We start from the raw sequence: 26,832 nt of genomic DNA, 5'->3' as shown, positions 1-26,832 counted from the left end.
GCGACTAATTGGTTCATTTTTCGCCCAGAGAATCGGAATTGCGATTCAAAGGGGCAAATGCTGCTAGCGTTCTTGCCACCATTCCAGACGGTCACGATTTGTACTATTTTTATTTAATGCAAATATTTTTAAAATTTATTATTTATAAAATGGTTTTTCTTCACTTGTCAAACTAACCGACTAAGTATAAATTTAACTAAACTATGAAAAAAATATATATGCGGCAACGAAACGAAATACCTACCTAACCTATAATATATAAACGTTAACTTACAAAGTTATTTACAAACCGAAAATAAATATGTATGTATGTATGAGTATTTTCAAACAAGTTACTCAACTACCCGTTATAATAATATGTCAAAACTATAAAAAGTACTGAAAACTATCTATTTTCGGTCTTATCTCGATAGTTTTCATAAGAATTAAAATTTTATAAAAACGACTTTGCAAATAATGCATTATCTTAGAACAAATTTGGGCGAGTTAACCGACTAATAACACATTTATAGGCAGCTAAAGTTTCAGCCCACGTAACTGAACAGTTATGTTATAGCAATTTTATTGAATAAATGTTCGATGTGGTTTTTTAAATTGACATAACTTTATTATTTATGAACCGATTGAAAAACAAACACTAAATTTTAAGTGAAGTTAGCCACAATACATTAGTGAAAAACGCACTCGAATTCGTTAAACCGTTTCTAAGATTAGTGTGCACAAACGCACAGACAAAAATTCTAACAATCATTGTTTTGCGTTCTATTGCGTTGATAAAAGTAATAGTTTTACTCATATATCTTCCATGTATAGACAGCGATCAGTTACAGATTTATTATATGTATGGATTATTAATAATATGAAATGGAAACTTGAGGAACAGATTCTATATAATACGCCGCTCGGTCGCTACTTCCTCGCAGAATTTACATCGTAATGCACGAACCATATTGTATTGCGTCAAAAAACGCAGTGACACTAGAGAGTTGAGGAATCAAATACACATTTGCCGCGCGCTGACGCAACGCAACATTATAAAAAGCTTACGCGAACGACATGCGGTTTGATTCTATCTCGTCATAAATCTTGATCTCTTATATCGTCTTCACCCGTCCCGACTTTGCTCGGCTAAGTTAGCACGGTGTCCCATAACATTAGTAAATTAAATTAGTATTTCATCAGCTGCGAGGTAAGCGATCTATCTGACCGTACTGTGCTAATTCATCTTTAACCAGGCTTTACTGTGCTAATTCATCAATATATTGTTATGCCTGTCTATAAGTTACAAAGCACGTAAATTAATAAGTTATTTATTCTGATGAGGAGCGCCCGCTTTTGACAAATTAAGCTAAGTGGTCGTTTATTTTTTGCTTTTTATTAAAACCAAAAATTGTTGCTGTGAACAATAGATAGGTATAGTATATATTATATAAAGGTGTATCCTGTGGCAGACTTATCTGTTGATACTTTGGCGTGTTTAAAGGTAGGTATAATGGATCATTTTGTCTTATATTAAATACTTTTTATTATTTTTTTTTCTTCAAGGATAAATATTTAAGAATACAGGTATTGTTTTTATCATATATTATATGATGGTTCACTCGGTGGAAGGGCTTTGTGTAAGTCCGTCTGGATTAACACTGGATAACACTCAAACATCAAATGTTCTATCGCCAACCAGTAATACATATATAGTATTGACGCATTTCGGTTGGAAGGCTGAGAAATCCAGTGAAACTGCAGGCACAAGGGACGTAGCATCTTCCTAAAGTTCGTGGTGCATAGGCTATGTAAGCAATGGTTAATATTTCTTACAGCTCCAATGTCTATGTGATAGGTGATCACTTATCAACCTATTTTACATGAATAAAAGTTCATAATCATTGTAGGTTCTGGCTCTGGGTACTGAAATACAGTTAAATCTAGTTTAGAAATCAAAGTCTCATAATATAATTGTACAGTTATTGGGTTGCAATAAAGATTAAGTACTAGCATCAATATAAATAGTTACCTACTAATTATACAATTATATGAGATATGATAGATATCTAATGATACTATGGATATCTTATGACTGAAACTTAAGAGTGATAAAATAGATGGGTACGTATAATGTACATACATACATTATCTTTTAGCTGTTCTAATTATTAGCGAGCCTGTCAAACGGTTATCTTTCTCCTTATCTCCACATTTACAACGTACGAGTTGTCTCCTTGTTTCAAAGCGATTACTCACATTACAGCTTGTTACTGTCTTATAACAATTATCGTCTCCCGAAGCAATATTGTTTATGAGCATATTTTATGTATAAAAGCTTTCAAGAATTTATCACAAGCGTTTCCATAATTGATGTTGCACGTTAACGGTGAATGCGCTATTCTATTACATCATAAAAGAGATAAGTAAATTTATATTATGAAAATGTAATATTATGTCTGCACTGCACATTATTATGTAATAAGAATAACATTAATTATTTTCGCTAGCAATATATCATGGTTAAGCTAAGAAGATGTCGCATCGGTTATATAAAAGGAAGCGGGCGTTCACTCGCCTTATAATTGCATCTCTAGAGCGAGCAATTGAAAGTTATTGAAGGCGATGCCGCGTCTTTGCTCTCTGACCGATTAACGAATGCCGCCCAATGTCTCATTAGGTACAATCAATAGAGCGCGAGTTTGGCAATCGACGAGATGCTGTCAACTGAGTAAATGTATGTTATTGGGGTCACATTCAGCTGAAAATTGTTTGGACATCGAACGCCTACGTAACCGATACATGTGTATACAAAGTGTTAACAAGTTTTGGCCAAAAATACTCGTGTTAACTTACTAATTTAAAATAGCACACGTAATACATTACAAGTCTGTCTGTCTTGTGTTGTTCCTGAGTACATAAGTGGTATAAAAGGGAAAAAATTTAATATGGATTGTGTTTTTGTATAAGTTCTATGATTTTTTACGGTTTTAAATTTTTATTTATACTATAACAAATATTTTTTCAAGCTTTTAATTTCACACAGTCGTGTTGTGACGACTTTATGAAATTGAGGCAAGATTAAAACTTTTTAATTTTCGTTATAAATATAAAACCTTATTTAGAATAATACCCTACTTCTATTAACCTAGGTATTATAAATTATTAACATATTTATTAAACTAGTTATCTAAACATTCTTCGCTGTGCAAGCTTCTTTATCCTAATAATTATAGCCACAGTTCAGTTTCACTCTCCCATGTTACAGTGAGGTGAGGCCTCAAGGAGCTTGAAGAACAAATGAAGCTTAAAGACAACCAAGTTAAATTCGATTGGATTGACTAAAAATAAAATAGACAAAGCCGAAGTTAGAATCTATTTTGGGGTTTGCTGAAAAGCGTTGGTCAAACCGAGGATTGACAAGTTGCAGGACCACCCTTTAAGTGCAACATAAGTATATACTGACTATAACAAGGGCTAGTGCGTGAAGTCCCCTAGTGGTGTAGAAATCGCGCATAACGCGCATGTAATTAATTTAGTAAGTTGTTAAGAAGCTTATTTAGGACTTAGTTCTAGGAATAATTTATTACAGACGCAAATTACGCGCGACAAATTTTTAGGTTTTTCTTTTGCATCAAATTGCATGGCAGTCAATAAGCGAACAATGTTAAATTCTTCTAATAAATAATGCTCATCCGTTAAAATATATATGCATTACTAGCTACCGGTCGCGGCTTCGGACTGGGACGAAATTTTGATTATCATATATATATATATATATATATATATATATATATATATATATATATGATATTTTGCTTATTGTGTTCAATTTGACTGACAGACAGATGCGGCGTTACGAGTTTATTTTATAATATAATTATTTACACTTGATATTCATTTGCGATGAATCTAGCACCTTTAAAGATTTATACTTCAGACCTAAGATGAAAAAGCGAATGAAATTTAGCGTAATCAAATCCTTAGGTAACTACACAGAAAGAAAAAGCGGCAAAATCATCAATCACGATAATTTCTCAGAATTTCTATGTCTACGTGTGTATTTACTATACTGCACCTTGAATATGATTAAGTAACTATTTAAAGATTGTTTAGAATATAACGAAATATACTCAACACAATAGAAAGAAATAATAAAACAGTTAAAATGGTATAAAAAATCAAGCAAGCTTACGTTTGACCACAACCACACAATACCGGTGTAGGCTAAGACGGAACCCTCTGTTCTAGAAGATGTTTTATTTTTAAAACATTCAAACATTTTAAAGATTCTAGTAAAACAAGGATTTAATGAGCCTCCACAGAAAGCATTAATAACGACTAACGAGGCGCTACGAACCTTTCATAAACATGCCCGCTGGCCGGAAACAAAGTGATACGAGTAAATGTGATGCGTTTTTTTACATGAAATATAAAAAGGCAAACGTCCAAAAGTTACTTCGACTGCTTCGAGTATACTGTATAGCTCCGAATATGATCCGAAACTAAAATTTACCAAAACATACCTTACATAGAAAGCAAAACACACTTTCTATGTGCAGATATAACATTTCAATAGAACATTGAATATTTAGATTAGTTAGTTATTCTTTAAATAATATGAGACAATTTTATCCCGATATTTACCTGTGCGCTCAGTTCAGAAAAACAAATAAAAGGTATTATAGCGTTAAGAGTAGAGAGTTGGAGACTAGACAGGGTTAACAGGGCGCTGGGCGAGTGTAGCGGCAGCGTGTGCGGTGTGGGTTGCGGGGCGCGCTCCCGTCCGGCCACGCGCTCCGCTCATCACATCGCACCCGCGTCCGTCGCCGCCCGCCGCGCCCCAGTGCCTTACGAGGCGCGCTTCGATACTTACGTGTCGTGTGTTGTCGATCATCGCTCTCCCGATGTTGTGCTGTGCCCCTGTGACTGTGACTCGGTGACGGTGACCAGCACCTGCCAGCCTCCCTATAAACACACACCATGGGGTGCGGCCGCGGACTCTGCACTGCCGACAAAATCTTCATCTTCATTAATATCGCTTTTGCGGTAAGCTTTTTAAAATTTTATCTAAACATGAATTAAAACTTGCAAAATTATAACAGATTGTTTGTGTTTCGTGTAAAATCTTCCTATAGGACTTTATTCTCATAATGTGTTGGGGATTTTTTTCATCTTCTTCAAGTCTCAAATATCATCTTCAAATATTTAACTATATATATTTAAAATTGATGTACAAAGCTTTATACGTACTATTATTTATGTTTTATTCAAAGGCAAATATTTTTTTCTAATTATAATATACAAGAATATATTTTATTGTAATATCTAATTCCACTGGTTTTAATTTTGTACCGTGGGTGCAAACAATGCACAAGTTTTAAAGTTCCCTTCGCCAGCGCTTCGGCTCGCGACGACGACGCTTCGTTACCTGCTTGTGGTACTCGCGCCGCGGTACAAAACGTCGAGCACAATACACGCACCCGGCCGACCCTGCCGAGCTTCTCTATAGGCGCATAATTCATGACCCAAATAGTGAACAATTTTGAATGTTTGATCTTTCATAATTTATTATATAATTCAAGATTATAACCCGATATAATACTTTTAACCTCGAAGATGACTAATATTTATAGACTTGTATCAAGTGGCTTTAGACTAATAAGCGCTAACAACTGAATATGATTCATAATTATCTATAGCCGTTAGTGATTGATATGGATCTGATACGATAGATTTATATGCTTTTACAAAAGAATCCAGAAAACGTTTAAAACGTTTCAGCGGAATTCAAAAAACGGTAAACACTGTGTGTTTTCAAGTCTGGGAAACGGTCGGGCCAGTAACATACATTTTAAAAATTAGTTAATTTGTTAATGCTGATACCAGTTCTGAATTTTGGTTTTTCGGAATCGATGGTAATTTTTGACAATTTCGCCAAGTGAGGGTAACACTTTCAATTTCATAAGTAATTGACTGTGTTGTTGTAGTAAAAATATGAATAATACGAATATATACGTATCTTATTTAAATAAATTAGATTTGTAAGTATTTAATGATGATGAGCACGTTTTACATTAAATAATTTATCGTCAATATATCTTAATTCTTTCAAGTCCGCAGAACGATAAAAATTGAATGTCAGTGAGCAACCAATCGGCTAGAAATGAGCCGCTGACTTAACGCCGCGCTTCTAGGTCAGTTGACCTCAGAGGTTGACACTGATGGGCGATAGCTCAGCGCTTATGTTCAATATAGGCGAGTTTCAAATCGAAACCGGTAATGTGTTATGTTTTTCTTATGTCATACGTTCGGTTTAATGTTATTAAAACTACTTGATTATAACGAATTATAAGGAAAAACTACCGATGTGATATTTAATTAATATAAAACTTTTCCCAATAAATAATATATCTATTACATTTGTCCTTGGTAGTGACCCCGGCGGTTATGCTTTTATCGAGGACATTGGCATAACTAACGAAATACCAAGAAAGCCATTCATTGTGATGCGCATCTTGAACTGACGTCGCCCGTTTGTATAATTTTGGTATTCATTTACCGTCTTGCTTTCTACGAAGAAAGGTTTTCAGACAGACGCTAGTACGTGCTGATTTTTGCTCTTCCATGTCTTAACTTTTTAAATAATTTACCGAAATTATTGTTTCAAGGACCAACGATAAAAGAAAGTGTTAGTAAATTCTTGAGTTTGTAGAGGAGTATCAATAGGAATTGATAAAATAATCAAAAACGTAAACATTAAATGCCTTCCGTTGATTTTTCTATAGAAGTCGATTTTGCTAAGAGTTTTTAAAAAATATATGACGTTTTGAAAGCGATCATTACCCACTCTCTATACACAAGAGCTAATGTTACGAATGATGGTGTAAAAAATGAAATGAAGTGTAATTATGGTTTTAAAAAAGGCGTTACACCACCTCATTCCGGCAAGCACATTAGGAATAATAAATGATGTCAATAAACGTTTTTGCGATCAGTCAAGCGAGTCGCGCTACGACAAGACATTTCTAAGTTACGGCCGACGAAATCAAAGTTATTAATGCTAGTACATTATAAAATAAAATGTTGTCATTATAATTGCGTTATATGATAGGTGTGTGTTCTTATCTTATACTTAACATCCATATTACGAAGATTACTAACTATAACACGAGCACAGGCGACAGGCGAGCATAACACCGATACCTCTTTTACGGTCCATCAGAGTTGCTCGTTATTCCTTGGAAAACTTAGAACTGCCTCAAGGTTCGTTTGCGATTGGTTTTCGTTGTAAACGTCAACTAACAAGCGCGGACACGTCCGCTGCTATTCGGTTATGCAGATTCTAACTCACGTCTGTAAGGCACAGATATTAGTCAGAATGGATATATTCAATCATAAAACTAATATCGTCATATTCATAACTAAAAAAACAGTTTTCCGACTGAAAGAGGTTGAGAGGGCTTAAATGTTGAGCAAAGCCTCTTAAGATAAAAACCGCTTTTATCTTTCCAGTACCACAGTTTCGCCGTCCTATTGTTCTCTATTTATTTTATTAATACGAAGCTGAGTTAAGAACAAAGTGCCAGTGAAGAACCTAATTATTAAATCTGTCTCGAATACCAATATTCTTATCCTATTCTCCTGCGAATAAAGCAATTTGTTACTTTTGATTTGATTTAACGATTACTTTATACGATGTAAATCAACTAAGAATGATCTCCGTCGAAGCATTTCTGTTTGTGCAGATATTCGAGTACGTTAGGAATATCGCGTTACTTAATATCACGATCGGGTAACTCATCGTGAACAATACCTATTATACATAGGTAATATATCCTTGTTATGCTTAGTAAACTAAACCAAGCGAACTGATTATCGATGTAATTACATGTGTGTTTAATCTTATTCATTTGTACATATAGTCTTATTGTAATTTGGAAGTAATTTTTATTATTCACTGCGTCATTCCGACGCAGCTACGTTATTGATATTGTTATTTGTTATTGAATAATATTGTATCCGCATATTACTAATATTTATAGTATGTAACTATGAGGGGAGGTCGTTCGTTCGTTTAGATTATATTTAAAAAACCAAGTGAAAACAAAATATTATGGAATGTGTACTTACCTCGTAAGCGTTTGAACAGTTTTAAACGTGTCGATCAGGAATGTTAACAGCGGCGAGTCGGCGGTCTAACAACGCTCATTAGCTCCGATTAAACTTCCGCCGAATGCAACCCGACGCGTTCTTTTATTTTAAAACGACAGGAGAAATATTAACAGAAAACAGATCATCATTATTTCGTATTCAAAAACAAACTTGTTAGCAGAACAATTAAAAGAAAAATATGTACCACGTAAATACATTAAGTAATTCATATTTCAATGCCGTAACATCGCGTGTCAACGTCTGACCCACTTTATGTGGGTAAGTGGACCGCGTACTCCCGTGGTTTCAGCGACTAGTACGGGGGACCCAACTAATGGGGGAGAGTTGCTCCTCACCCTGTGCTCTGAGCACCTGCGTCCCTTGTGTCTGTGTCTCCACAAAAGTTTGTCAAGGTGTGCGTTAGAATTTGTACACACATGCAATTAAACTGTAACGGAGGCTGGAGCCACGCCTGAGATATGATTACAATACATTATTTATGATAACTGATACAATTTTCTGTAATAACATTAGTAAAGTGAATTAAGGTTAATTAACATACGATAGCTAGTTGTAGATATACGTCTGTCAAAAGGAAATTAAAAGACAACCATTGCATAAGGTAAGTGTGCTCGCGTATTTTAGCTGGATTCATATTCGCATTAACCTTCTCGTCGCTTTATAATTAAACGTTGCGGGTAACTTCACTAATTAATATTTATTTCGTTATGAAAATATTAAAAACAAATAGTTATATACTTACGTATATTTTATTTTATAATGATGCTAAGATGTTGTTGTAAAAAATCTTATTTTTTATATATTTTTATATAGCATAGGTAGGCGGACGACCATATGGGCCACCTGATAGTAAGTGGTCACCAACGCCCATAGAAATTGGCATTGTAAGAAATGTAAACCATCGTTACATAGCCATGTGCCACCAACCTTGGGAACTAAGATGTTATGTCCCTTGTGCCTGTAATTACACTGCTCCGCTGAAGAAGAACGGAGAGAAGAAAGAGGTGCTATGCGCACCTATCCCCTCGCCGCAATAGGTGTCGCCGGGACTAGGGGGATTCTCAGTACCCTGGGAATTTCCCCTAGAGAATGAAGGCCCGCATGGGCGGGTCATCCGTCAGAGCGTCACGGTAGTAGGTAGTAGGTAGGTAGGTAGTATGTGCAAGCGATCCCGTGGCGCTCCTCGTGAAGTTGGAAAGGATACCGTTGGTTTTTTAGTGGGTATTGAGATTTTTGGGGCACAAGGCGCCGTGGACCGGCGAGTCCCACATACGCCCCCACTGTTCCCATGGGAGAAACGCTTAATACTTTTTTCCAGCGTGAAAAAAAGTACGTACATGTATAGCTTGATAAACTTACGGTTTAGCGCTATGTGCGCAAGTTATTTTATTCAGTGAAATTCATATTGAGCACGTGAGTTTACTTTGTATAATCAGCTCCAATAAATACGTTTCCAAAGATAGCATAATACAGATATTCTATGAGTAATAAGTAATAACGCGATTGATGTGCTCCTTCGCTCTTTGGAATGCACATAACCGGTTTTACATTCACGACATTCAAACAATAATAACACTTTTTGTTCATAAAATTGCCAATATAAAGATAAATGAATAATTTATAGTTTAAATTAATAAATAACCTACAATCAGTATATATTTCATATATAATTCTATTCAATTACTTAAAAGATAAATCTACGATGTTTGATATTTAGGGAGTTGAATAATTTATGTATCGCTCGTCAATATTTAGGCCAAAAGGAAAATCTTTTTTTAAACACCTACTTGTGCCTGGGGCGACATGTTATATTTGCTAACAGATAAAATAATTGAATGTATTAAATAGTGTCTATTGTTCAAGAAAAACTATAATATATTAATTTATATAAAATACTTAACAAGTTGGAAAAACAAAGGGGAAATACCATGGTACAAATATTCCGCAATTCATGTTATTGGCCGAAGGTTTTTCTACTAATATTGCGAGTGTGTCGTCATTTGCGATAAAATAATGTTAATTATAATATTGTTGTGGCAGTTCTTGTAAGAGAGGAAAACACAATGACATTTTCATAATTAAACTTTATTGTAAAAGAAATGACGAAATTATGAATTACAGCTGCAATGTTATGTTAAAGGTAAATGGATCCTAACAGAAAATAGCAAATATCTGCATTTTAAGTTATTTGTATCTATACTATTCCACCAGCAACACGATAGAACAGCGTGGTGGAATAAACCTTAAACAGCCTTGGTCCAGTAGTGGGATACTACGTGAGTTGTTCCGTATACACATGTGTAGATGTGGATGTTTTCCCAGATGCCCCTGTGATGTCGTTAAAAGCCGTTAACCGACCAAATTGATCGGCGGTCGCGACACATCTCGAGACATTCTCTCATTTCCCCGTTCCTCCCTCCGCTCGTCCCTCCGCCATTCAAACCTACACATGGACGTAAGTCCGGTTTAACTTGTTGTATATTCATATTACTGCTGCAACGAATACTTATAATAATTTACTCATGTAACAGATTTGGTCTTAACAAAATGTATAATGTTTCTATAACTAATGTAATACTTGTTGCGCTGCGAGTTGACATTAAACAATATCATTCTTAGTGAACCGCTGAGTGGAGTTTGTGGTGAGCCCTGCAGGTCGACTCAGCCCGCATCATCGCGGTTAGTAAAGTGATACAGCTACTGACATTGATACTGCTCGATTTGTATACTTTGGATGTTTTAATAGATCCAAGTCCTATCGTATCGTACTGCGATACCAGTTCGAGCTCTCTCATTGATAAAGGAGAGAAGGCCTTCGCACAGCAGGCCAGGGTTTACGGGCTGATACTTTTACTTACGTATACATGTAATACGTCCTGCGGTAATATTGCTTTGGGTAACGCTGCATAGAAACGGGATTCATTCATTCTGTCTCCGCAAAGTGAACTTCCTTGGGTAAGTTAACTTTGTCAATTAGTTGATTTAAATCTCATGTTGAAATAACATAGATAAAAGCGTGGTACTCGATAAAACTTTATATAAAAAGCTCGAATTAGCATTCGTTAGCGTTCATGCCGGGTAAATAATAATTTAATTGTACTTAATTAACATATAACTGAGAGAGAGAGAGAGAGAGCTGAAGATCGAGCTCAGTGGCGTGCCAATAGAGAGGCCTATGTCCAGCAGTGAACAACAAAGGATTGACGATGATGATGATGATGAACATATACCTATGTAATTTAATAGTCGGAAATGAGTAGGTTATAAGATTGTTGCCGGTTTCTCGTGGTAAATTAAAATGTAATAAAGTAAAATTAATATTCAATGAACCTACTTGAATAAACGATGTTTTAGATTTTTTGATTGTTGGATTTCTTAACGGAGAGTAATATAACTAATATTTTGGGACAATATTGTTTGCACACGAGTAAAATACATGTACCGTATACAAGTGTGCACGAGACTTAGTGTACTCTAGCAATGTATTAATGATAATGAAAGTGTTATGTGTGTGAACATGATACTTGAATGTAAATAATGACGTGGCGATATACTTTGCTTTGTAGTTTGGGTGTTTATTACGATGCGTAATATTTGTAATTACGTGGGATTATTTTATTTTATAATTTAAAGTAGCAGCAATAGCTGGGAGTAGATGGTCCACTGATTGATAGTTGCCACCACCACCGCCCTTAGACCACCATTCCTTATTTCGTCAATGCACTATTCACCACGTGATGTGATGTGAATGTGTCCGACCAACTAAAATGTACAAGGTACGTACATGCTGTCGGTACGTACGCGGGCGATATGTTCATACTGCACAATATGCTTATTAATATTATTAATATTATATATTAATATTATTTTATTCATATCACCACCTACCCCATATCCTATCTGTAAATACTTACACTCGGTTACCTGGAAGAGATCGCTGTGTAGCGATAAGGTCGCCATAATTGTACATTTATTTAGGCAATATACATGTTTTGTATCTTTCTCTTTGTGGTGTGATGTACAATAAAGTATTAAAGTAAAGTAAAGTATGCTTCAGCAGTCTCTGCAACAAGTGGGAAAAGGTTATTGATTTGAAAAACGGTCTACTTTAGCGAAACTCACGCTCCGTTTCATTACGAAATCGCTAACACGAAACTGTACTTTGTTGATTTACTCCTATAGAACAAGCTAATGCCCGGTATGCGTTGCATATCGCCTTAATTTTTCTAAATCTGATGTGTCGCTAGGACGTGCAGAAAATGAATTATTTAACATGGTACCACCGTTACATTTCCGCCATAGCACCCTTCACCGCTGGAGTCAATTTCATCTACACCACGTGGAGGCTTGGTATCCTACTAATGTGCGTGCATCAAGATTATTCTTAACGCGCAGGTGCAGGTTGTGGAATGATCTTCTTTCTGAAATTTTCCCGGAGCGTTATAATATGGGAGATATCAAACACCTGTGTACTTCCTTCAAGGCCGGCAACGCATTAGCAGCTACCCGTATGTTGCAGGAGTCCATGGGCGACGATGACCACTTTCAATCGGACCTTTTGTTTTTCCCCAATTCCAATTCGTTTGTCCCCTTAACTATAATAAACTATGTTTACTTACTATAGTAATTATTAATTGTACAATCGATTCTTGGCGAAATTGTTAGCGGCAACGATATCACGTAATATTCAATATTACGTGATATATTCTGTTGTTTACATTTGTCGTGCACGTGTACTCTGCCTTCTGCTTAGTCCGAGTATGCATGAAAGAATGCATGTGTGTATGCATGAAAGTATCTATGTGTATATATACGTATGTATTTATTAGAATTACAAATATTAGCCCAACTATTCAATGAAAGGAAGTTGGTAATTGAAAACATGAAACGAATTTTATTACTTTTTCGTTTCTTTGTAGTTTGTTGTCGACTCTGTGCAGCACGTACACATTACAAAGTTATTTTAATGATTCTAACAATTATAGTAGTGTACAAATATACGATAGTATTTATTATAAGATATATTTGTATCAGTAAAAATATTTGTTTATTATTTTACGAATCATTCATGTTTTATGTCATACATGGTTCATAGAAATTGCGGCCAATGAATATTATTGTAATGCGTCGGTAGCACGAGGCGGGCGCGAGCAGCGAGCGCCGAGCCAGCTGCGGCTGGAATGTTATCACGCTTTGTTAGACTCGTACACACGACTCGTAGATCCTCAGCCCGTCATCTTAGGTGTCGTGACGTATGTATCCGTATGTGTACTCGTACTTAACATTTTGGATTCTAGATGAAGTAAGAACTTTATTTAAACAAGTGTGTAGTAGGAGACCCGATAACTGTAATATTTTTATACGTCCATCTCTTTTTGAATCAAAATATATTTTTATATATAATAAATAATTAATTAATCGAGAAAAACGTTCCGCCGGTTTGAATGTCAAAGTATAGTCGCAATTATTAAATAATATATAATTATTTAATTTTAAAGACAAATAATTATAGAGACGTATATTAATTCAACAAACATGATATTAATTTTTTTCGTTAATATTTGCGGTCATTTTAGATAGCCCAGCGAAGTTTTATTTCTCCATTAATTGAGAAAATCTTTTAATTTTTTCTATAATTAACTTTTAACTTTACAACAAATACAATATTTGCATTATTATATTGAACTTATAACAATAATAAGAATGTCGAAATCGTGAGATAATTTCTTTCGGAAGTTTCTGTTAGTGGGCTGCGCTGTCTTCGCTTACCCTTGGCCGTGCAGTATCAACAATGAGCGAAGTAGGGCAACGGCGACCGCGCCGACATCTCCGCAGGCATCTGCGCTGATCTCTCTTGCACCCTGCTGCCGCGCCGTAGAGCTCATTACACTCTGACAAGTCTGTCGCCTCGCATTCGGGCCGCGCTGTACGAGACTTGCCATCTTCAATTCGATCGATGAAATATTTGCCTTAAAGATCAAGTCTAAGTAAAAAAATCATCAAAACAAAAATTCTACAAATTGAAACATAATGTAACGAAATATTTAATTAATCGCTCTATTTCTACACAAACAATGATACAATGTAATCTTTTGGGGATTCTTCACTTAAGCGGCTTCAACAATCAGCTAATGGGAAAACGTTTACAACTAAATCACGATATCATTTACAACTAATTTTATTACGCGACCGTCGCCGTAATTCCGAATATATTGGCTCGCGAGTCGCGAATAGAAAACGATAAATATATAGTGTTACTAATACTGTTTGCGTAACAGGAAATTAATTCGATTAATACTATATGTATGTTTATAATTATGTTCATACATATTATTCCTCACAGTTACATTGCAAAATCAATGCATCCTTCTCGAGGCAAGGATTCCGATTCCTAAAAGTTTTATTTTTTTATTAAAATTGAAAGATGACGATTTAAAAGAACGTCAATAAAACATTTTTAATGTTATTGTCATTTAATGAAATGCTTTGATAAAGTACCGTCGGTTTGCTTGCTATAATACGTGTGACCCGTGTTAAGACGGGTTTATATAATGTACGTACAGAAAGTAAACACTCATTTTATTGCACTAGTACTAAAACCGTAGCCGCGACCACGCGCGGCTGCGGGTCAATGACCGGCGTTCCTTACAGCTGCAGCATCTGTACTTAGTGTCGTGTCGTGACGTCCTGTGGCCGTGTCGTCCCCGCGGGGCGGCGCACGGCTACGCTGACCACTCGACCACTTTAACTAATTTATAACGATTGATCCTATTCTCCTACGATTAGTTACGAACATTTATTTGTAATTAAAACTTAATATTTTTAAACAAACTTTGCCCCTGATTTTTTTTTGCAATGGGAATCAAATTCTACCAACTTAGCTCAAAAACCTTATACCTGTACCGAGTCGCTTACTTAACTGCGATATAAAAATTAAAATATTTTAGATGTAAAAATGTACCTTTGCACATCGATAACGGATAATTACACACAATTATACTTTAGAGTATTTTAGTCTAAAGAGCGATTAGTAAAACTTTTTTAAGTTGCTTTCCGCTAATGATATACGGAACGAGATCCAGAAACCGGTCGTCGCATTTCAAGCGCAAGAACTAACGTCAACAGCCTTTTGTAAACGGAACAAATTTTTAGTAGACTGGCGTGTATTTAAATTAATATTACATAAGTAAAATTCAACATCAGAATTTCGAATATGAGCGATATTCGAAATTCTGATGTTGAATTTGACTTGCGACGATAGTGTGATATCTCGAAAAACTTTAATTTTATAGGAAGCGATTTTTAAACTTTTAAACGATCCTATCTTTTTAAATTTTGCACATATGATGTAATACTGTAAGAGCGTGTTTTAGATCAACTAATATTGAAACTTTTCATGTAAGAGTATCGTAAGTTTTCTATCAAAATAATGAAATTACGAAAGGAGAGGAGCCCATAGCCCAACAGTGGGATATACACAGGCTGTTACTTTTACTGTTATGTGGTAATCTTATTTACACCTCAGCCTTGAGCCTGTGATTCGTCCCACACATAACTTTCAACATGGGTCATTTTAAAATTGTAGATTGTTAAATTCAGTACATTCAATTTCGATTTATAATAAAAAACAAAAAAATTTCCTTTTGTAAAAAGGGAACTGAAACATCTGTTAACCATAAACGGCTACTGCTATGACATCTTTCTTATCCTACTCCTTCTCCATTCGGGACAAACGTTTTTTTTCGAGATGTTGTAAATAAATTAGTTTTAATTCTTTTTCTTCTACGAAACTATTTTTGTAAGCTTCGCAAAATTCGCAAGTCTTTTTTCGGAACGAAGAAAGATATATTGAAGTCCTGTGTAAATATGCGACAAATAATAATACAATTAACTATACCAACGTTATTGGTCGAGACCAGTGATCCACATAATCTCTGTGAATATCTGAGATGGTTTTACTTAAATCGATGTAATGTTTCTTGGAATTAGATCGTATATAGTGAGATACAATTTTAGGGATAAGATAAATAAAAACTCTTGCTTCATTTTTCAGTGCATCATCTACGTGTTCATGATTAGATTGACATCCACGATTATCTTTAAGCAAATAGACCTTTTGTTTCTTTATTTTTCTTTTTTGATGCAGTTCTATGGGTCGATTGTTTATAGCTAAAGTGTTGACAAAAGAAGACATTATTATTTTCTCTTTTTGAAGCTGGTGCTCCGCTTTCATCAACTTTGACATAACGGTAAGCTGGTTTTACCTCTTTATTAGACTAAATTATAAATGACCATTGCCTTTCAAATTCCATTAATCATTTAGAAGGTGTTGTCGTTTTAGGTAAATTATATTGGCTAGGCATTTCTTTGCAAGTTGGCTTAAGTTTTCGTTCGGGCATATCTTTCTTGGTTTTAGATGATCGATAGGACTTGCCACTATTTCTTTCTTTTTCTTCTGGCAATTACTTTCTTGTCTTGGTCTTTCTTCCCTTTTTCTTAGGTTTTGGTTTAAGCATCCGTTTCAATGATGCCAGGGTCGATTAAAAATGGGGACGTTTTCTATAATAGCGTTCGAAGTATAATTTTCTGTGATGGTGTATGGTTCATTTATTGTATTATTTAGTATATTTTCGTGTAAATCTGTTATATTTGATTCGCAGGCTGACCTTTCTTGATTTTGATTGGTTGCTTGCAAATTTGCTTTAGTGTATCTTGTCGTAGAGATGTCGGTTAGTTCGTCTAAAGTAAATTTAAGCTTTGGCTTTTTTTGTACAACTTGGTAATCTGGGTCTTTCACGTAATCTGTATATGTATAGTAATCTGAGTCATCGCTGTCTGCAAAAATGCATAAACAGCAGGTAATTTGTTCTATATTCGTGTTAAGTTATATTTAAGGTTCTACCAACTTTCATGGAACAATGATGACGAAGAACTACTTGAAGAGCTGCTAGACGAGTTACTTGATGAAGAACTTATAGATTCAATTCGGGGGCTTTAAGTTTGAACTGTCTCTTGATTCTCTGAAATTGGAGGATACATACGAATAGAATATAATAGACAGATACCTACATTTTCTCGAAATGTGTACCTACCTTCTTACTACATAATTATCTACACGGGCAGCTAACTTTGACGTATATTTTAATCACATTAGCACATTTTATAGAATCTATTTTCTGCAAAACGGTCGGAATTTGGAATATCGTCTTCCTTTTTTTTTTTTGTTAACTGTGGCATTAGTTTTGATCTTGACCCCATCTGTAAATAAAATACTAATAGAAAGTTATTGTTTAGGATATATAAAATTATAAGTGTAAATAAATTCATAACCTAATTGGAAAGTATTCCGAAATAACAGTACATCAACAAATAAACCAAATCACATTTCGCTTTAGAACAAACGCTCTATCATCTTCAATGTTACTATTCAAGTTACCACAATGTAATTTAGTATTTTTACAAAAAAAAAATGTGATATTCAGGATCAACCACATCATTTTTTTTCATATTTTACAAAAACACTGTGATAAAGTGGAATTGCGATAAAAGGATCAAAATTATACTTACCTTTTAACCAAACACGTGATAACTTTGATTATCAAGTTGTTCGCGAAAAACTCAAGCACTTCACACAAGCACTAACAGGGGACAACTGAGCTGTCACTTTCTTAAAGTCAACCAGTTCGCTGAATGAGATAGTGCTACACTGTGATATTTGGGACTCTTTCTCTCATAGCTCCGCCATTTTTAGAGTAGAAAATATCACGTTTTTACAGATAATAGTTGCGATACGGCGATTCCGAATTTCTATAAAACCAAAATCGAGTTTTTTGAAATATCATATCGTCGCAAATGGACGATATTTACATAAATACTTAATAACTGATTACGTCAACTTAGTCGGAGAAGTCAGGACCTTAAAATGGCAGATGTTGTAGGTACTACTACTAACTACCCTTCGTTTCCTTACAAACAAAGTTATTAAACTTGATAAAAACTAACGATAAACTTCTTTCTATTATTATTAAATAGTAAACACACTCATTTATGTGGCTGCAACCTTGGACGCACTGAAACTAATATTAAAGGAAAACACTCGAATAATTGATTTAAAAAAAATTGTTTGCCCGCCAGTGAATCATGCTCCCGCGCCGGATGTTGTAACTGCATTCTTATAATTGTTGAATGATTATTAATTATTACAATTTCATTATTTTCTTTGTTTAATAACATTAAGTAAATAATGTTTTAAGAGTATCTTCTGTGTTCACTTTTATGTTTACTGTGATATTAATTAAGGATTTCAATTAAATACAATAACTTAGATAGAAATTATTATAATGTTCAAATCTTCATTGCGCCTCGCTAGGATGCTAGCAGCATCCCCGATGAATCGTAATTTGGATTTTCTCGGCGGACACTTAATCGGCCTCTCAGACAGCCGTAGAGACAATAGACGCGGATTTACTTCGTTAATATTTTTTCAAGGTTCAAATGTTTCAATTGCAATTCGTGCAACAATAACATTTCGAATTAGCATTTGTCGCTGCAGCTCCAGCATGTAACGCTGTGTTCCTGACATAAGTCGGGCTCAACGTGTCAACGCCTGTGGGTCCCCCAGGCATCCCACCCGAGTTTGCAGGAAAATAGGATCAGCCTATCAGATCTTCATCCATTATCCAGTTTCAACGAGAGCAGGAAAATCGTTATAATTTCTTATAGAATGCTAAGTCGATCAAACTAAGTTGGTGAAAATGAGCACGAGGCTTTATTTTAGAATACAATATATAATGAAAACTCACCATGATAAGTCAAAGTATGTGGAGACAGAAATACTATTAAGTAGGGTATGTGTAAAATATTGAAAAAATAAATGTAATCATTGTAACTTTAGTAACAACGAGCGCAAGCGGTCGTATATATTCAGAGAAGACGTAGTTTATGTTGAGGAGTTCATGCAGCTGTCAGTTACGATGTGAAACAACTAATAATGGACCTGAACCGAAGTGGACAAAAAATATAAACAATGACACATTGACATAAACCAATCAGTTGTAATATTCATTACAATAGAATCGTGTCATGTGATTATTTATAGTTATTAATGATGCACGTGCACATGCAGATGCTGCAAGCGAGCGGCTCCTAGTACCGCACTCCAGTAAAAATGCAACCAGTGTTTATGCTAATATACATATGTCAACGGTAAAGAGGTCTTCGTTGCACAACGTTCGAAAGAACGATGCTACAGAAATTATTATCGGCTAATATTTCATCATGCATCTTGTAAGAAATCTTTGTTTGCAAAAATGATGATAGCAGATATTGACGACACAGTCAGTACAATTCAATAGAAAAGAACAATCGACGTCTTGTAGGTGGAATAATGAAGCGGCGGTGTTCACGGCCGCTAACCTCAGGTTCGGGAATGACGTGTTCTCTCGATGACTTGCATTTAGGCATTAGTCGGCTCAGCTCGACGCGGCTCCCGCCACGCGCTGCGGTGAAGGCAGACCGAGGTCGCGGGCCGATCGCAATTTATCGCGAATGGCTTTGTACAAGCAATCTGTTGCTAGTATTGACATCGGATCCAATTCGGTAAACACTTCGAAATGTTTGCCATTATGATTTTGCAAACAATGATCATGTTTTTAAAAGAAAAAGAGAGGACAAAGCTATTGTTGGTATTTCCTATGCTTGTCATTCTGATATGTTTTCGTGAATAACATTTATACTGGATAAGTGTGATTTTGGTTTTTATAAAAATTATTCAGCAAGCAACTGTTGTATCATATCATTAAAATAAAGTGTTGCTCATCATTGTTTTTATTGCAAAAACAATAATTTTATAATTATAGGTTTAGTTGGTTTCCTTATTTTTCATTTCAAATACGTTATTTTTTTTGACGTTATTATATTATTTATGTAGTGCCACGTCTCTGGTATTGCAGATGTACAGCGGCGCGTTGCTGGCGACGGCTGCGCGGCTGGCGTGGGACCCCAGCACCTACACTTGGTTCCGCTTCCTGTGCGCGACGCAGTACCGCGTGTCGGCTGCTTACGTGCTGGCGGCCGGCCTGTGGCTCGCCGCGCTCGTCTACATAGCCGCCGCGGCCGCCCATCGCTCCGCGCGCACCTGTCTACACATTGTAAGTGAGCCTGTATAGCCTTCACTATCCCAACGGTATCAAAACTGACATACCCACAGCATAGCATAGCTTGAATCTTTAAGCATTCAATTTCTTAAAAGAAAAAATGATTTGGTAATATAAATTAATTGTTAAGTTTTGCCGTAATGTAAGCTTGTGGTGTGTATTCTGTGTCAGAGATAATAATAAAATAATTTCTTTTAAGTGATTTGGTTATCGGGTCTGTGACCGGATCATGTCGAACGCTGTGTACCAAATTTCAACTGGTTTTCGTCTATCAAACTCAGAGTTTTCGAAAAGGTTGTCCCTAAGGATTTATTATTATTAGGTCACTGTTTGTAAATAATAACGAGTTAATAACGTAAACTGTAATGTTGCTTGCAGTACGCGGCGGGCGTGGCGTGCCTGGCCGTGAGCGAGGTGGCGTACGGCGCTTGGATGGTCACGTCGATGGTGGCGTGGTGGCGCAGTGCGCCGGAGGCCGAGCTGGCGCGCCATGGCATAGACCTGCTGCATGACCTCAAGCCCGCGCTGCTCGCCGTGGAGCGCTACCGCGACGTGGCCCGCCCGCTCTATGACATGATTGAGGTCTGCCTCGCCTTATCGTATTTAAGGTTTAAATAAAACTTGTATCTTATTAATATCTTATTGAATCGAGATAAAGCGTCCAATAAAGTTAGGAGCGTAGTTTTGAATTATTTACTGCAATCTTAAAATAATTTTATCCATGCGTGTACTGCGTTACTTGTTCGTGTATACGTGCATATGTATGTGTGTATGTAGATTACTCTTAAATAATAATTACTCGTCGATGCCGTTGCTGGCGGCTCTTTATTACTTCTTATTGAACGATTCGATCTCGTGACATCTCCTGAATGCCACAATTGGCTTAATTGGTCGTTCAAAGCAAGAAGGGGGGTTCTTTATCAACTTCTGTTGAAATGTGCGCTTTTGTAAGGTCATATGTCACGAGTAAGTAGGTAGGTACCTATGTATTGTGAAAACCGTTAGGTCTCGGTCGCATGATGTAACTATTTCATTACTAAAGCTACTGAAACAAACTATAACAGTGTGAACTGCTCGTAAAATGTAATAACATACAATTAGCTGCGGAATCGAGTTCTGCGGTCGGTCTGAAAGTTTGGAAACAATTGTTTTTGTTCTTGCAGGAAATGGAGCGGGAGGCGCCGAACAATGCCTTCGTGATCATCGTGTTCGCTGTCGTCGGTATCATACTGCAGGTATGGAACAGGAGGACACACACTCACTACCGCTTAAAATATCAAGTGTTCCTAACAACGATCTCTCTGTAAAAGAAATGAAAGGTCTATGCCCTCCAAACCCAGGTGCAGAATTTGATCGCTGATATGTATGCGTAGAATAGCATAAACGTAAACGACTTCCCAGATCGCGGCGTTCGTGATGGCGCGGCGGCTGGCGCGGCGGTCCGACGCGGAGCCCCGTGCGGCCCCGGAGCCCTGCGCCTGCGACTGCGACTGCGACAAGCGCGCCTGCGACGACGACAGCGACAGCGACGCCCGCGACGCGCCGCCCGGCTGGCGCAAGAAGGCCAACCTCCGCATGTACACCATACTCGATAAGATTTTCTAGCAGGTACTTCTCTCCCACACCTCAACGTTCGCCTCGAGGCGGCATAGACTCACTCCGACCTCTCGCAGGACGAAACGTCGGCGCCGGCGGCGGAGGCGAGGCCGCCCGCGCCGCGCCGGCGCGCCCGCCGCCGCGCGCGCCCCCCGCGCGCCCCGCGCCCCGCGCGCGCCGCCCGCCCCGCCCGCCCCGCGCCCCCCTCGCGCGACGCGCGCTGGGACGCCGTGCACGCGCAGTTCGCGGCGTCGCGTCGCGCCCCCTGCGCGCCGGCCGCGCCCTCCGCGCCCTCCGCGCCCTCCGCCCCCTCCGCCCTCCTCATCCTGCGGGCTGAACTCTAGCCGAAAACGAAACGAATTTAAGAAGCCCATTCGGAAATTGAATGAAGTTGTATTTATTAAATTTACGAAACGACCGAAATGATGGATGATATTGGATTATCGGGACTGAAGTTTACGATTAGTTGATATTTGTAGTACCGGCCATAGTCAGTCGATCAATATTTTAATGTTTTAAAAAGATCGTGATGTGTGCAATATTTCCACATAAAAACCTTACGGTGTGGGATGAAAGTAACTATTGACGATACATTTTATACTATAGCGATTTATAAAATATTTCGTCAAATTCTGTTGTTAACTCGAAGTGCACTTTTATTAAACTAAAAAAAATGTTTTTGTGTAACATTTGCGAGTTTCTGCGTCTCAGAATAAAATTGTAATTATACTTTAATATCTTAAGACAATGTTATATACACATCGTATGTACAAATTGCGGAGTCGCAACTCGCCAGATTGTACTATTAGCCACTAACAGACTGCCATATTGTTTAATATTTAGATAATTGTTATTCTAGATAAGATATATATATATATATATATGTAGGTTATATCGTTTAGAGTAAGTCATACCATATCATAGCGAGGGAGACGCTCGCCGTTCTCAGTGTTCAACGACGTTGGAGATACGAGCTCGTATCGTACTATACATATACTTTAATTTATTTTTATACTTCGATTAGGTTTCTTTCCTTGTAGTGATGTTTCGAGAGAGTCGAGAGACGAGTGGTGCTATATACACTGTACGTAAGTGACCGGCCGAGTCGCGGGCGCGGACTGCGGGCCCCTCGCCGGGGGAGCGAGCGGCTCGGCTTCAGCACAATTCCATTGTTTCTGTGATTCCGATGTAGATACATAATGTAAGAGAAACGAGTAATGTAGCGTCGATGACGAACGTTCAGTTTTACTACGTAGGAGTAGCCACTCTCTTCGCTACGTCCACGTCCGTCGTGACACGCGTCGAGATCTCTGGTGCCAAATAGGTTCACCATCATCCGCTGCACTAGCGGTGTGCGTTCGGTAGACAATACGTAGTCGGGCTCTCGGAGCTCTCGCTGCGACTAGACAATAAGAGAGCAGTGCGTCGCGCCCGCGCTGACGTCACCGTCTCGTTAAGCCTTAAGACTACCAAGCAATAAAGTGATATTTTTATACAATCTGCTGTTATTATTTTGCTACCAAAATCATAATCAAAACTATACTGTCTTCAAGTAGGTTCCTTCAAATTTACTTGTGGTACGGCTCGTTGCGAGCCTGTCTGGGTACCAACCACTCTTCACATATTCAATAGACAAATAGCAACACTTAGTTAGTGTAACTAAAGGCACAAGGGCCCTTATATGTCAATTCCCAAGATTGATGACGCTTTTACGATGTTAATATTTCTCACTCGGATTTTTTTTATATTTATCTTACAATTGCACGTACTATACAACAGTAGAATAATAAGTTCATTAAAATTTTAAATTCACAAATGAATATTTTTGCGCGTTTTCTGCGATTTGTTGTAAAAACAAACGTTGTCCCATAAAAGACTTACTAACCCCGTGTCGGGTAATAGTAGTTGTAAGTTTATACTTGTTGTTAACAGTATGTATGTACGTCACAATTTCATGTTTTTTTTTGCGTACTTACATAACATTATCAAATATATATATAGAGAAGCGACAGTCATTATTTTATTTTCTTTAAATTTACATCTTAGTGAATCTTTTGGGCCCAGGTTATAAATAGCACGAAAAGCCCTCTTCTGTAGTACAAAAATCGTATTAATATCGGCTGCAATACCCCAGAGTAGAAGGGCATAAGACATTATACTGTGGAAATAACTAAAATACACTAGGCGAGTCGTATCTGCATCAGTCAATATCCTAATTTTTTTACCGCGAAAGCCGCAGAGCTGAATCTATTCACGAATTTACTAATGCGCGGGCTCCATTGAAGCGTAGACTCTATAGTGATACCAAGGAATTCTGTTGCTTCTACAGCTTTTAAAGCTTTCTCATTTAAAAGTCTCATCCCAATTTGAGAAACCTGTCATGTCTGAAGAATTTTCGTCGTACCTAATTAAGTAAATATTTATCTTCTTATTTATTCTGTTATATAGAATCGAGCTCAAAAAATTATATTGTTGACTTGTTATAGCTGATGTCCAGGAATGGTCCAGCAAACCATATCTACCTCTCGATATCTTTCGAAGAATTGCTCGAAGTACATAAGTATTAAGTATTTTACTAGTAATTCAGCTGTTGGGAGACGAATAGGCTAAGATAGCATAATTTTTAATAGAAGTCTGCGCTCTCTTTAATCGAAGTATATTGATCTTATCAGCATCTTACCATGCTGTGTGAGAGAGAGTAAGAGATATTAGGCTACATAATAGCGAAATATACAGGTATATACACTGGCCTCCAAAAAAATCGACCCACCTACATTTTTTGTAAAAAAGCTATCGTATGGTTTTAAACTACCACATATTTATATTTTTAAGATTGATAATGAAAAAGTGCAATTGTAGGATTGTACAAAAACAGAAATAGTGCGCAAAAAATAGGTTTTTAGGTAAATATGTGACAAAACACGAAAACACAAAATTTTACGCAATTTTATTTTTTTGTGTACAAAACGATTATGCCGTTTGTTTTTAAATTTGGGTGCCTAAATCTTACTTTAATAGGGAGTGTTTCCTCCTCTTGACCTAATCACTGCCTGCATACGCCTATTAAGTGACCTGATTAGCTTTTTAATGTCTTCCTGTGGGGTCCGTTGAAATTCTTCAGTTAGGGCAGCTTCCAGCTGATTCAGGGTTTCTGGAATTGGATTTCGTGCTCGAACCGTACGTTTTAGCTGGTCCCAGAGGTGCTCTATCGGGTTTAAGTCCGGACTATTGGCTGGCCACTGCATAACTGGAATTTCCACTTCCCTGAGATAGTCTTTAACAATTCTAGCGACGTAAGGTCGTGCGTTGTCGTGCATAAGTTGGAAATTATTCCCAATATATCCAGCGTAAGGCATCACATGAGGCTCCAGAATGTCCGTTATGTAAGTTTCAGCATTAACAGCACGATTACGGAAATAAACCAGCGCTGTGCGTCCCGTCAAAGAAATACCTCCCCAAAACATTGTAGAGCCTCCACCAAATCGGACTGTTTCTCGAATGCAACACTGAGAGTAGCGTTCTCCTGGCCTTCGCATGACGTTACGTCGTCCATCAGAGCCTACTAGAGACATTCGGCTTTCATCACTGAACAATACTGTCTCCCATTGGTCCAGTGTCCAATCGACGTGCTGCCTAGCAAATTGTAGTCTTGCTTGTCGATGGGATGCTGTGAGTTTTGGTCCTATTGCTGGCTTGTGAGGGGTTAAGTTTTGCTCTCGAAGTTTTCTTCTTACAGTATTTTCACTCACAGATACTCCACGACTTTCTCGGAGTCTACCTTGAACGTCAACAGCCGAAAGATGTCAGTTTCTTAAAGACGTCAAACCAATAAAACGGTCATCGGTCGGGTTCGTGACACGCCCCCTGCCAGATCCTGGTCTCCGGCGATACTCCCCAGTCTCCAAGTAGCGTTTGTACACTCTTCGCACCGCTGAACGACTTAATTTTAGTGTTCTAGCCACATTTCGCTGACTTAACCCCTCATGAATAAGAGCTACGACTTGAGCAGCTTCTGCTTCAGTAGTATCCATTTTTTATGTTTAAACTTATTAAAATTATTGTTTCAACAAAGTTTCATACACTTAATCAATAATAAACATCGAACCGAGATGACTCCGCGTTAAGAACTGGAAATAAACTAACCATGCACTTTGTGCACAAAGTAACGTTTTCTTATCAATACTTTAAAAATATTCCAAATATCCTCAATAACACTTACAACTCCTCCAAATCAATATCAAGTGGGTAATAAAATGTTAAATGTATGTCCCATAAGTAAAACAATCCACCTAGGTCGTCGCATAGTTAAGATAACAACTTTGTAAGTAAAAAAATACGGGTGGGTCGATTTTTTTGGCGGCCAGTGTATATATATATATATATATATAATTCTGGAAACAAACATCTGTTTGTTTCCAATAAGGTATGTATTTAGATATCTTAGGTCATCTGCCCTAAGATATAGTAAGTATAGTATGCCCTAGTCCCGCATAGTCTCACTTCACGTGGGCAAACGTGAAACGCGTTTTTTCAGCGAGAAAGAAAAAGGTTCTAGAAAAATTGCAACTACAAAAACTTCATCACCTAGATTTTAACCCCGGCGTAGTCAGCCTTTAGGAAAATAGAAGTCTCCAGCTTTAAGATTACAAAAATAACTCTTGACGATCGTTTTTCAAGATCGACTACAGGTTATGTGTCTGCAGCTCAAAGTGTTATAATAATAATTTTGTAATATAGACGCGATACTGTGGAGAACACCACGATATAATAATAGAGCAGTTGTCAATATAATATCAGTTATTGGTTTGTGTGGTTTTATTTGCTCAGCTCAGCGTATACTGCGGTTATGGAAGTCGGACAAATAACTATTCTGTACTTTTAAGGAGGATAAAAATTATATTGCTGTTTCATTCTAAAATAATTCCTA

The 26,832-nt window shown here is 37.1% G+C and overlaps 1 protein-coding gene and 1 long non-coding RNA gene across 3 annotated transcripts; one reads left to right on the top strand and one right to left on the bottom strand.

The window, feature by feature from the left end:
• The first annotated feature begins 4,787 nt into the window (after positions 1-4,787).
• LOC126772463 (uncharacterized) lies at positions 4,788-22,104 on the top strand. 2 transcript variants are annotated; one of them, XM_050492837.1, is made up of 6 exons: positions 4,788-5,028; positions 20,106-20,303; positions 20,688-20,891; positions 21,473-21,544; positions 21,711-21,917; positions 21,983-22,104. In XM_050492837.1, the coding sequence occupies exons 1-5, from the start codon at positions 4,963-4,965 to the stop codon at positions 21,912-21,914; spliced, it is 744 nt and encodes a 247-aa protein (XP_050348794.1). In that variant the 5' UTR covers positions 4,788-4,962; the 3' UTR covers positions 21,915-21,917; positions 21,983-22,104. The 2 variants fall into 2 exon arrangements, with proteins under 2 accessions (XP_050348794.1, XP_050348795.1); XM_050492838.1 differs by lacking the exon at positions 4,788-5,028 and adding an exon at positions 19,805-20,012.
• Positions 10,265-12,903, bottom strand: LOC126772464 (uncharacterized). Its single transcript, XR_007669663.1, has 3 exons — positions 12,774-12,903; positions 12,069-12,217; positions 10,265-10,597 (listed from the first exon to the last, which is right to left on the bottom strand). It is a non-coding gene; the product is annotated as an uncharacterized LOC126772464 (long non-coding RNA).
• Positions 22,105-26,832: the final 4,728 nt, after the last annotated feature.

Source organism: Nymphalis io, chromosome 12 (assembly GCF_905147045.1).
Source record: "Nymphalis io chromosome 12, ilAglIoxx1.1, whole genome shotgun sequence".
Lineage (NCBI taxonomy): Eukaryota > Metazoa > Arthropoda > Insecta > Lepidoptera > Nymphalidae > Nymphalis > Nymphalis io.
The sequence above is the reverse complement of the archived record's forward strand: the minus strand, read 5'-3'. Positions and strand labels throughout refer to the sequence as shown.

Excerpts from the sequence above, each read along its gene's own strand:
- LOC126772463 (XM_050492837.1), top strand. The coding sequence starts at position 4,963 with ATGGGGTGCGGCCGCGGACTCTGCACTGCCGACAAAATCTTCATCTTC. Across the intron at positions 20,892-21,472 it reads CGCTCTATGACATGATTGAG|GAAATGGAGCGGGAGGCGCC; the intron begins GTCTGCCTCGCC and ends TTGTTCTTGCAG. Across the intron at positions 21,545-21,710 it reads TCGTCGGTATCATACTGCAG|ATCGCGGCGTTCGTGATGGC; the intron begins GTATGGAACAGG and ends ACGACTTCCCAG.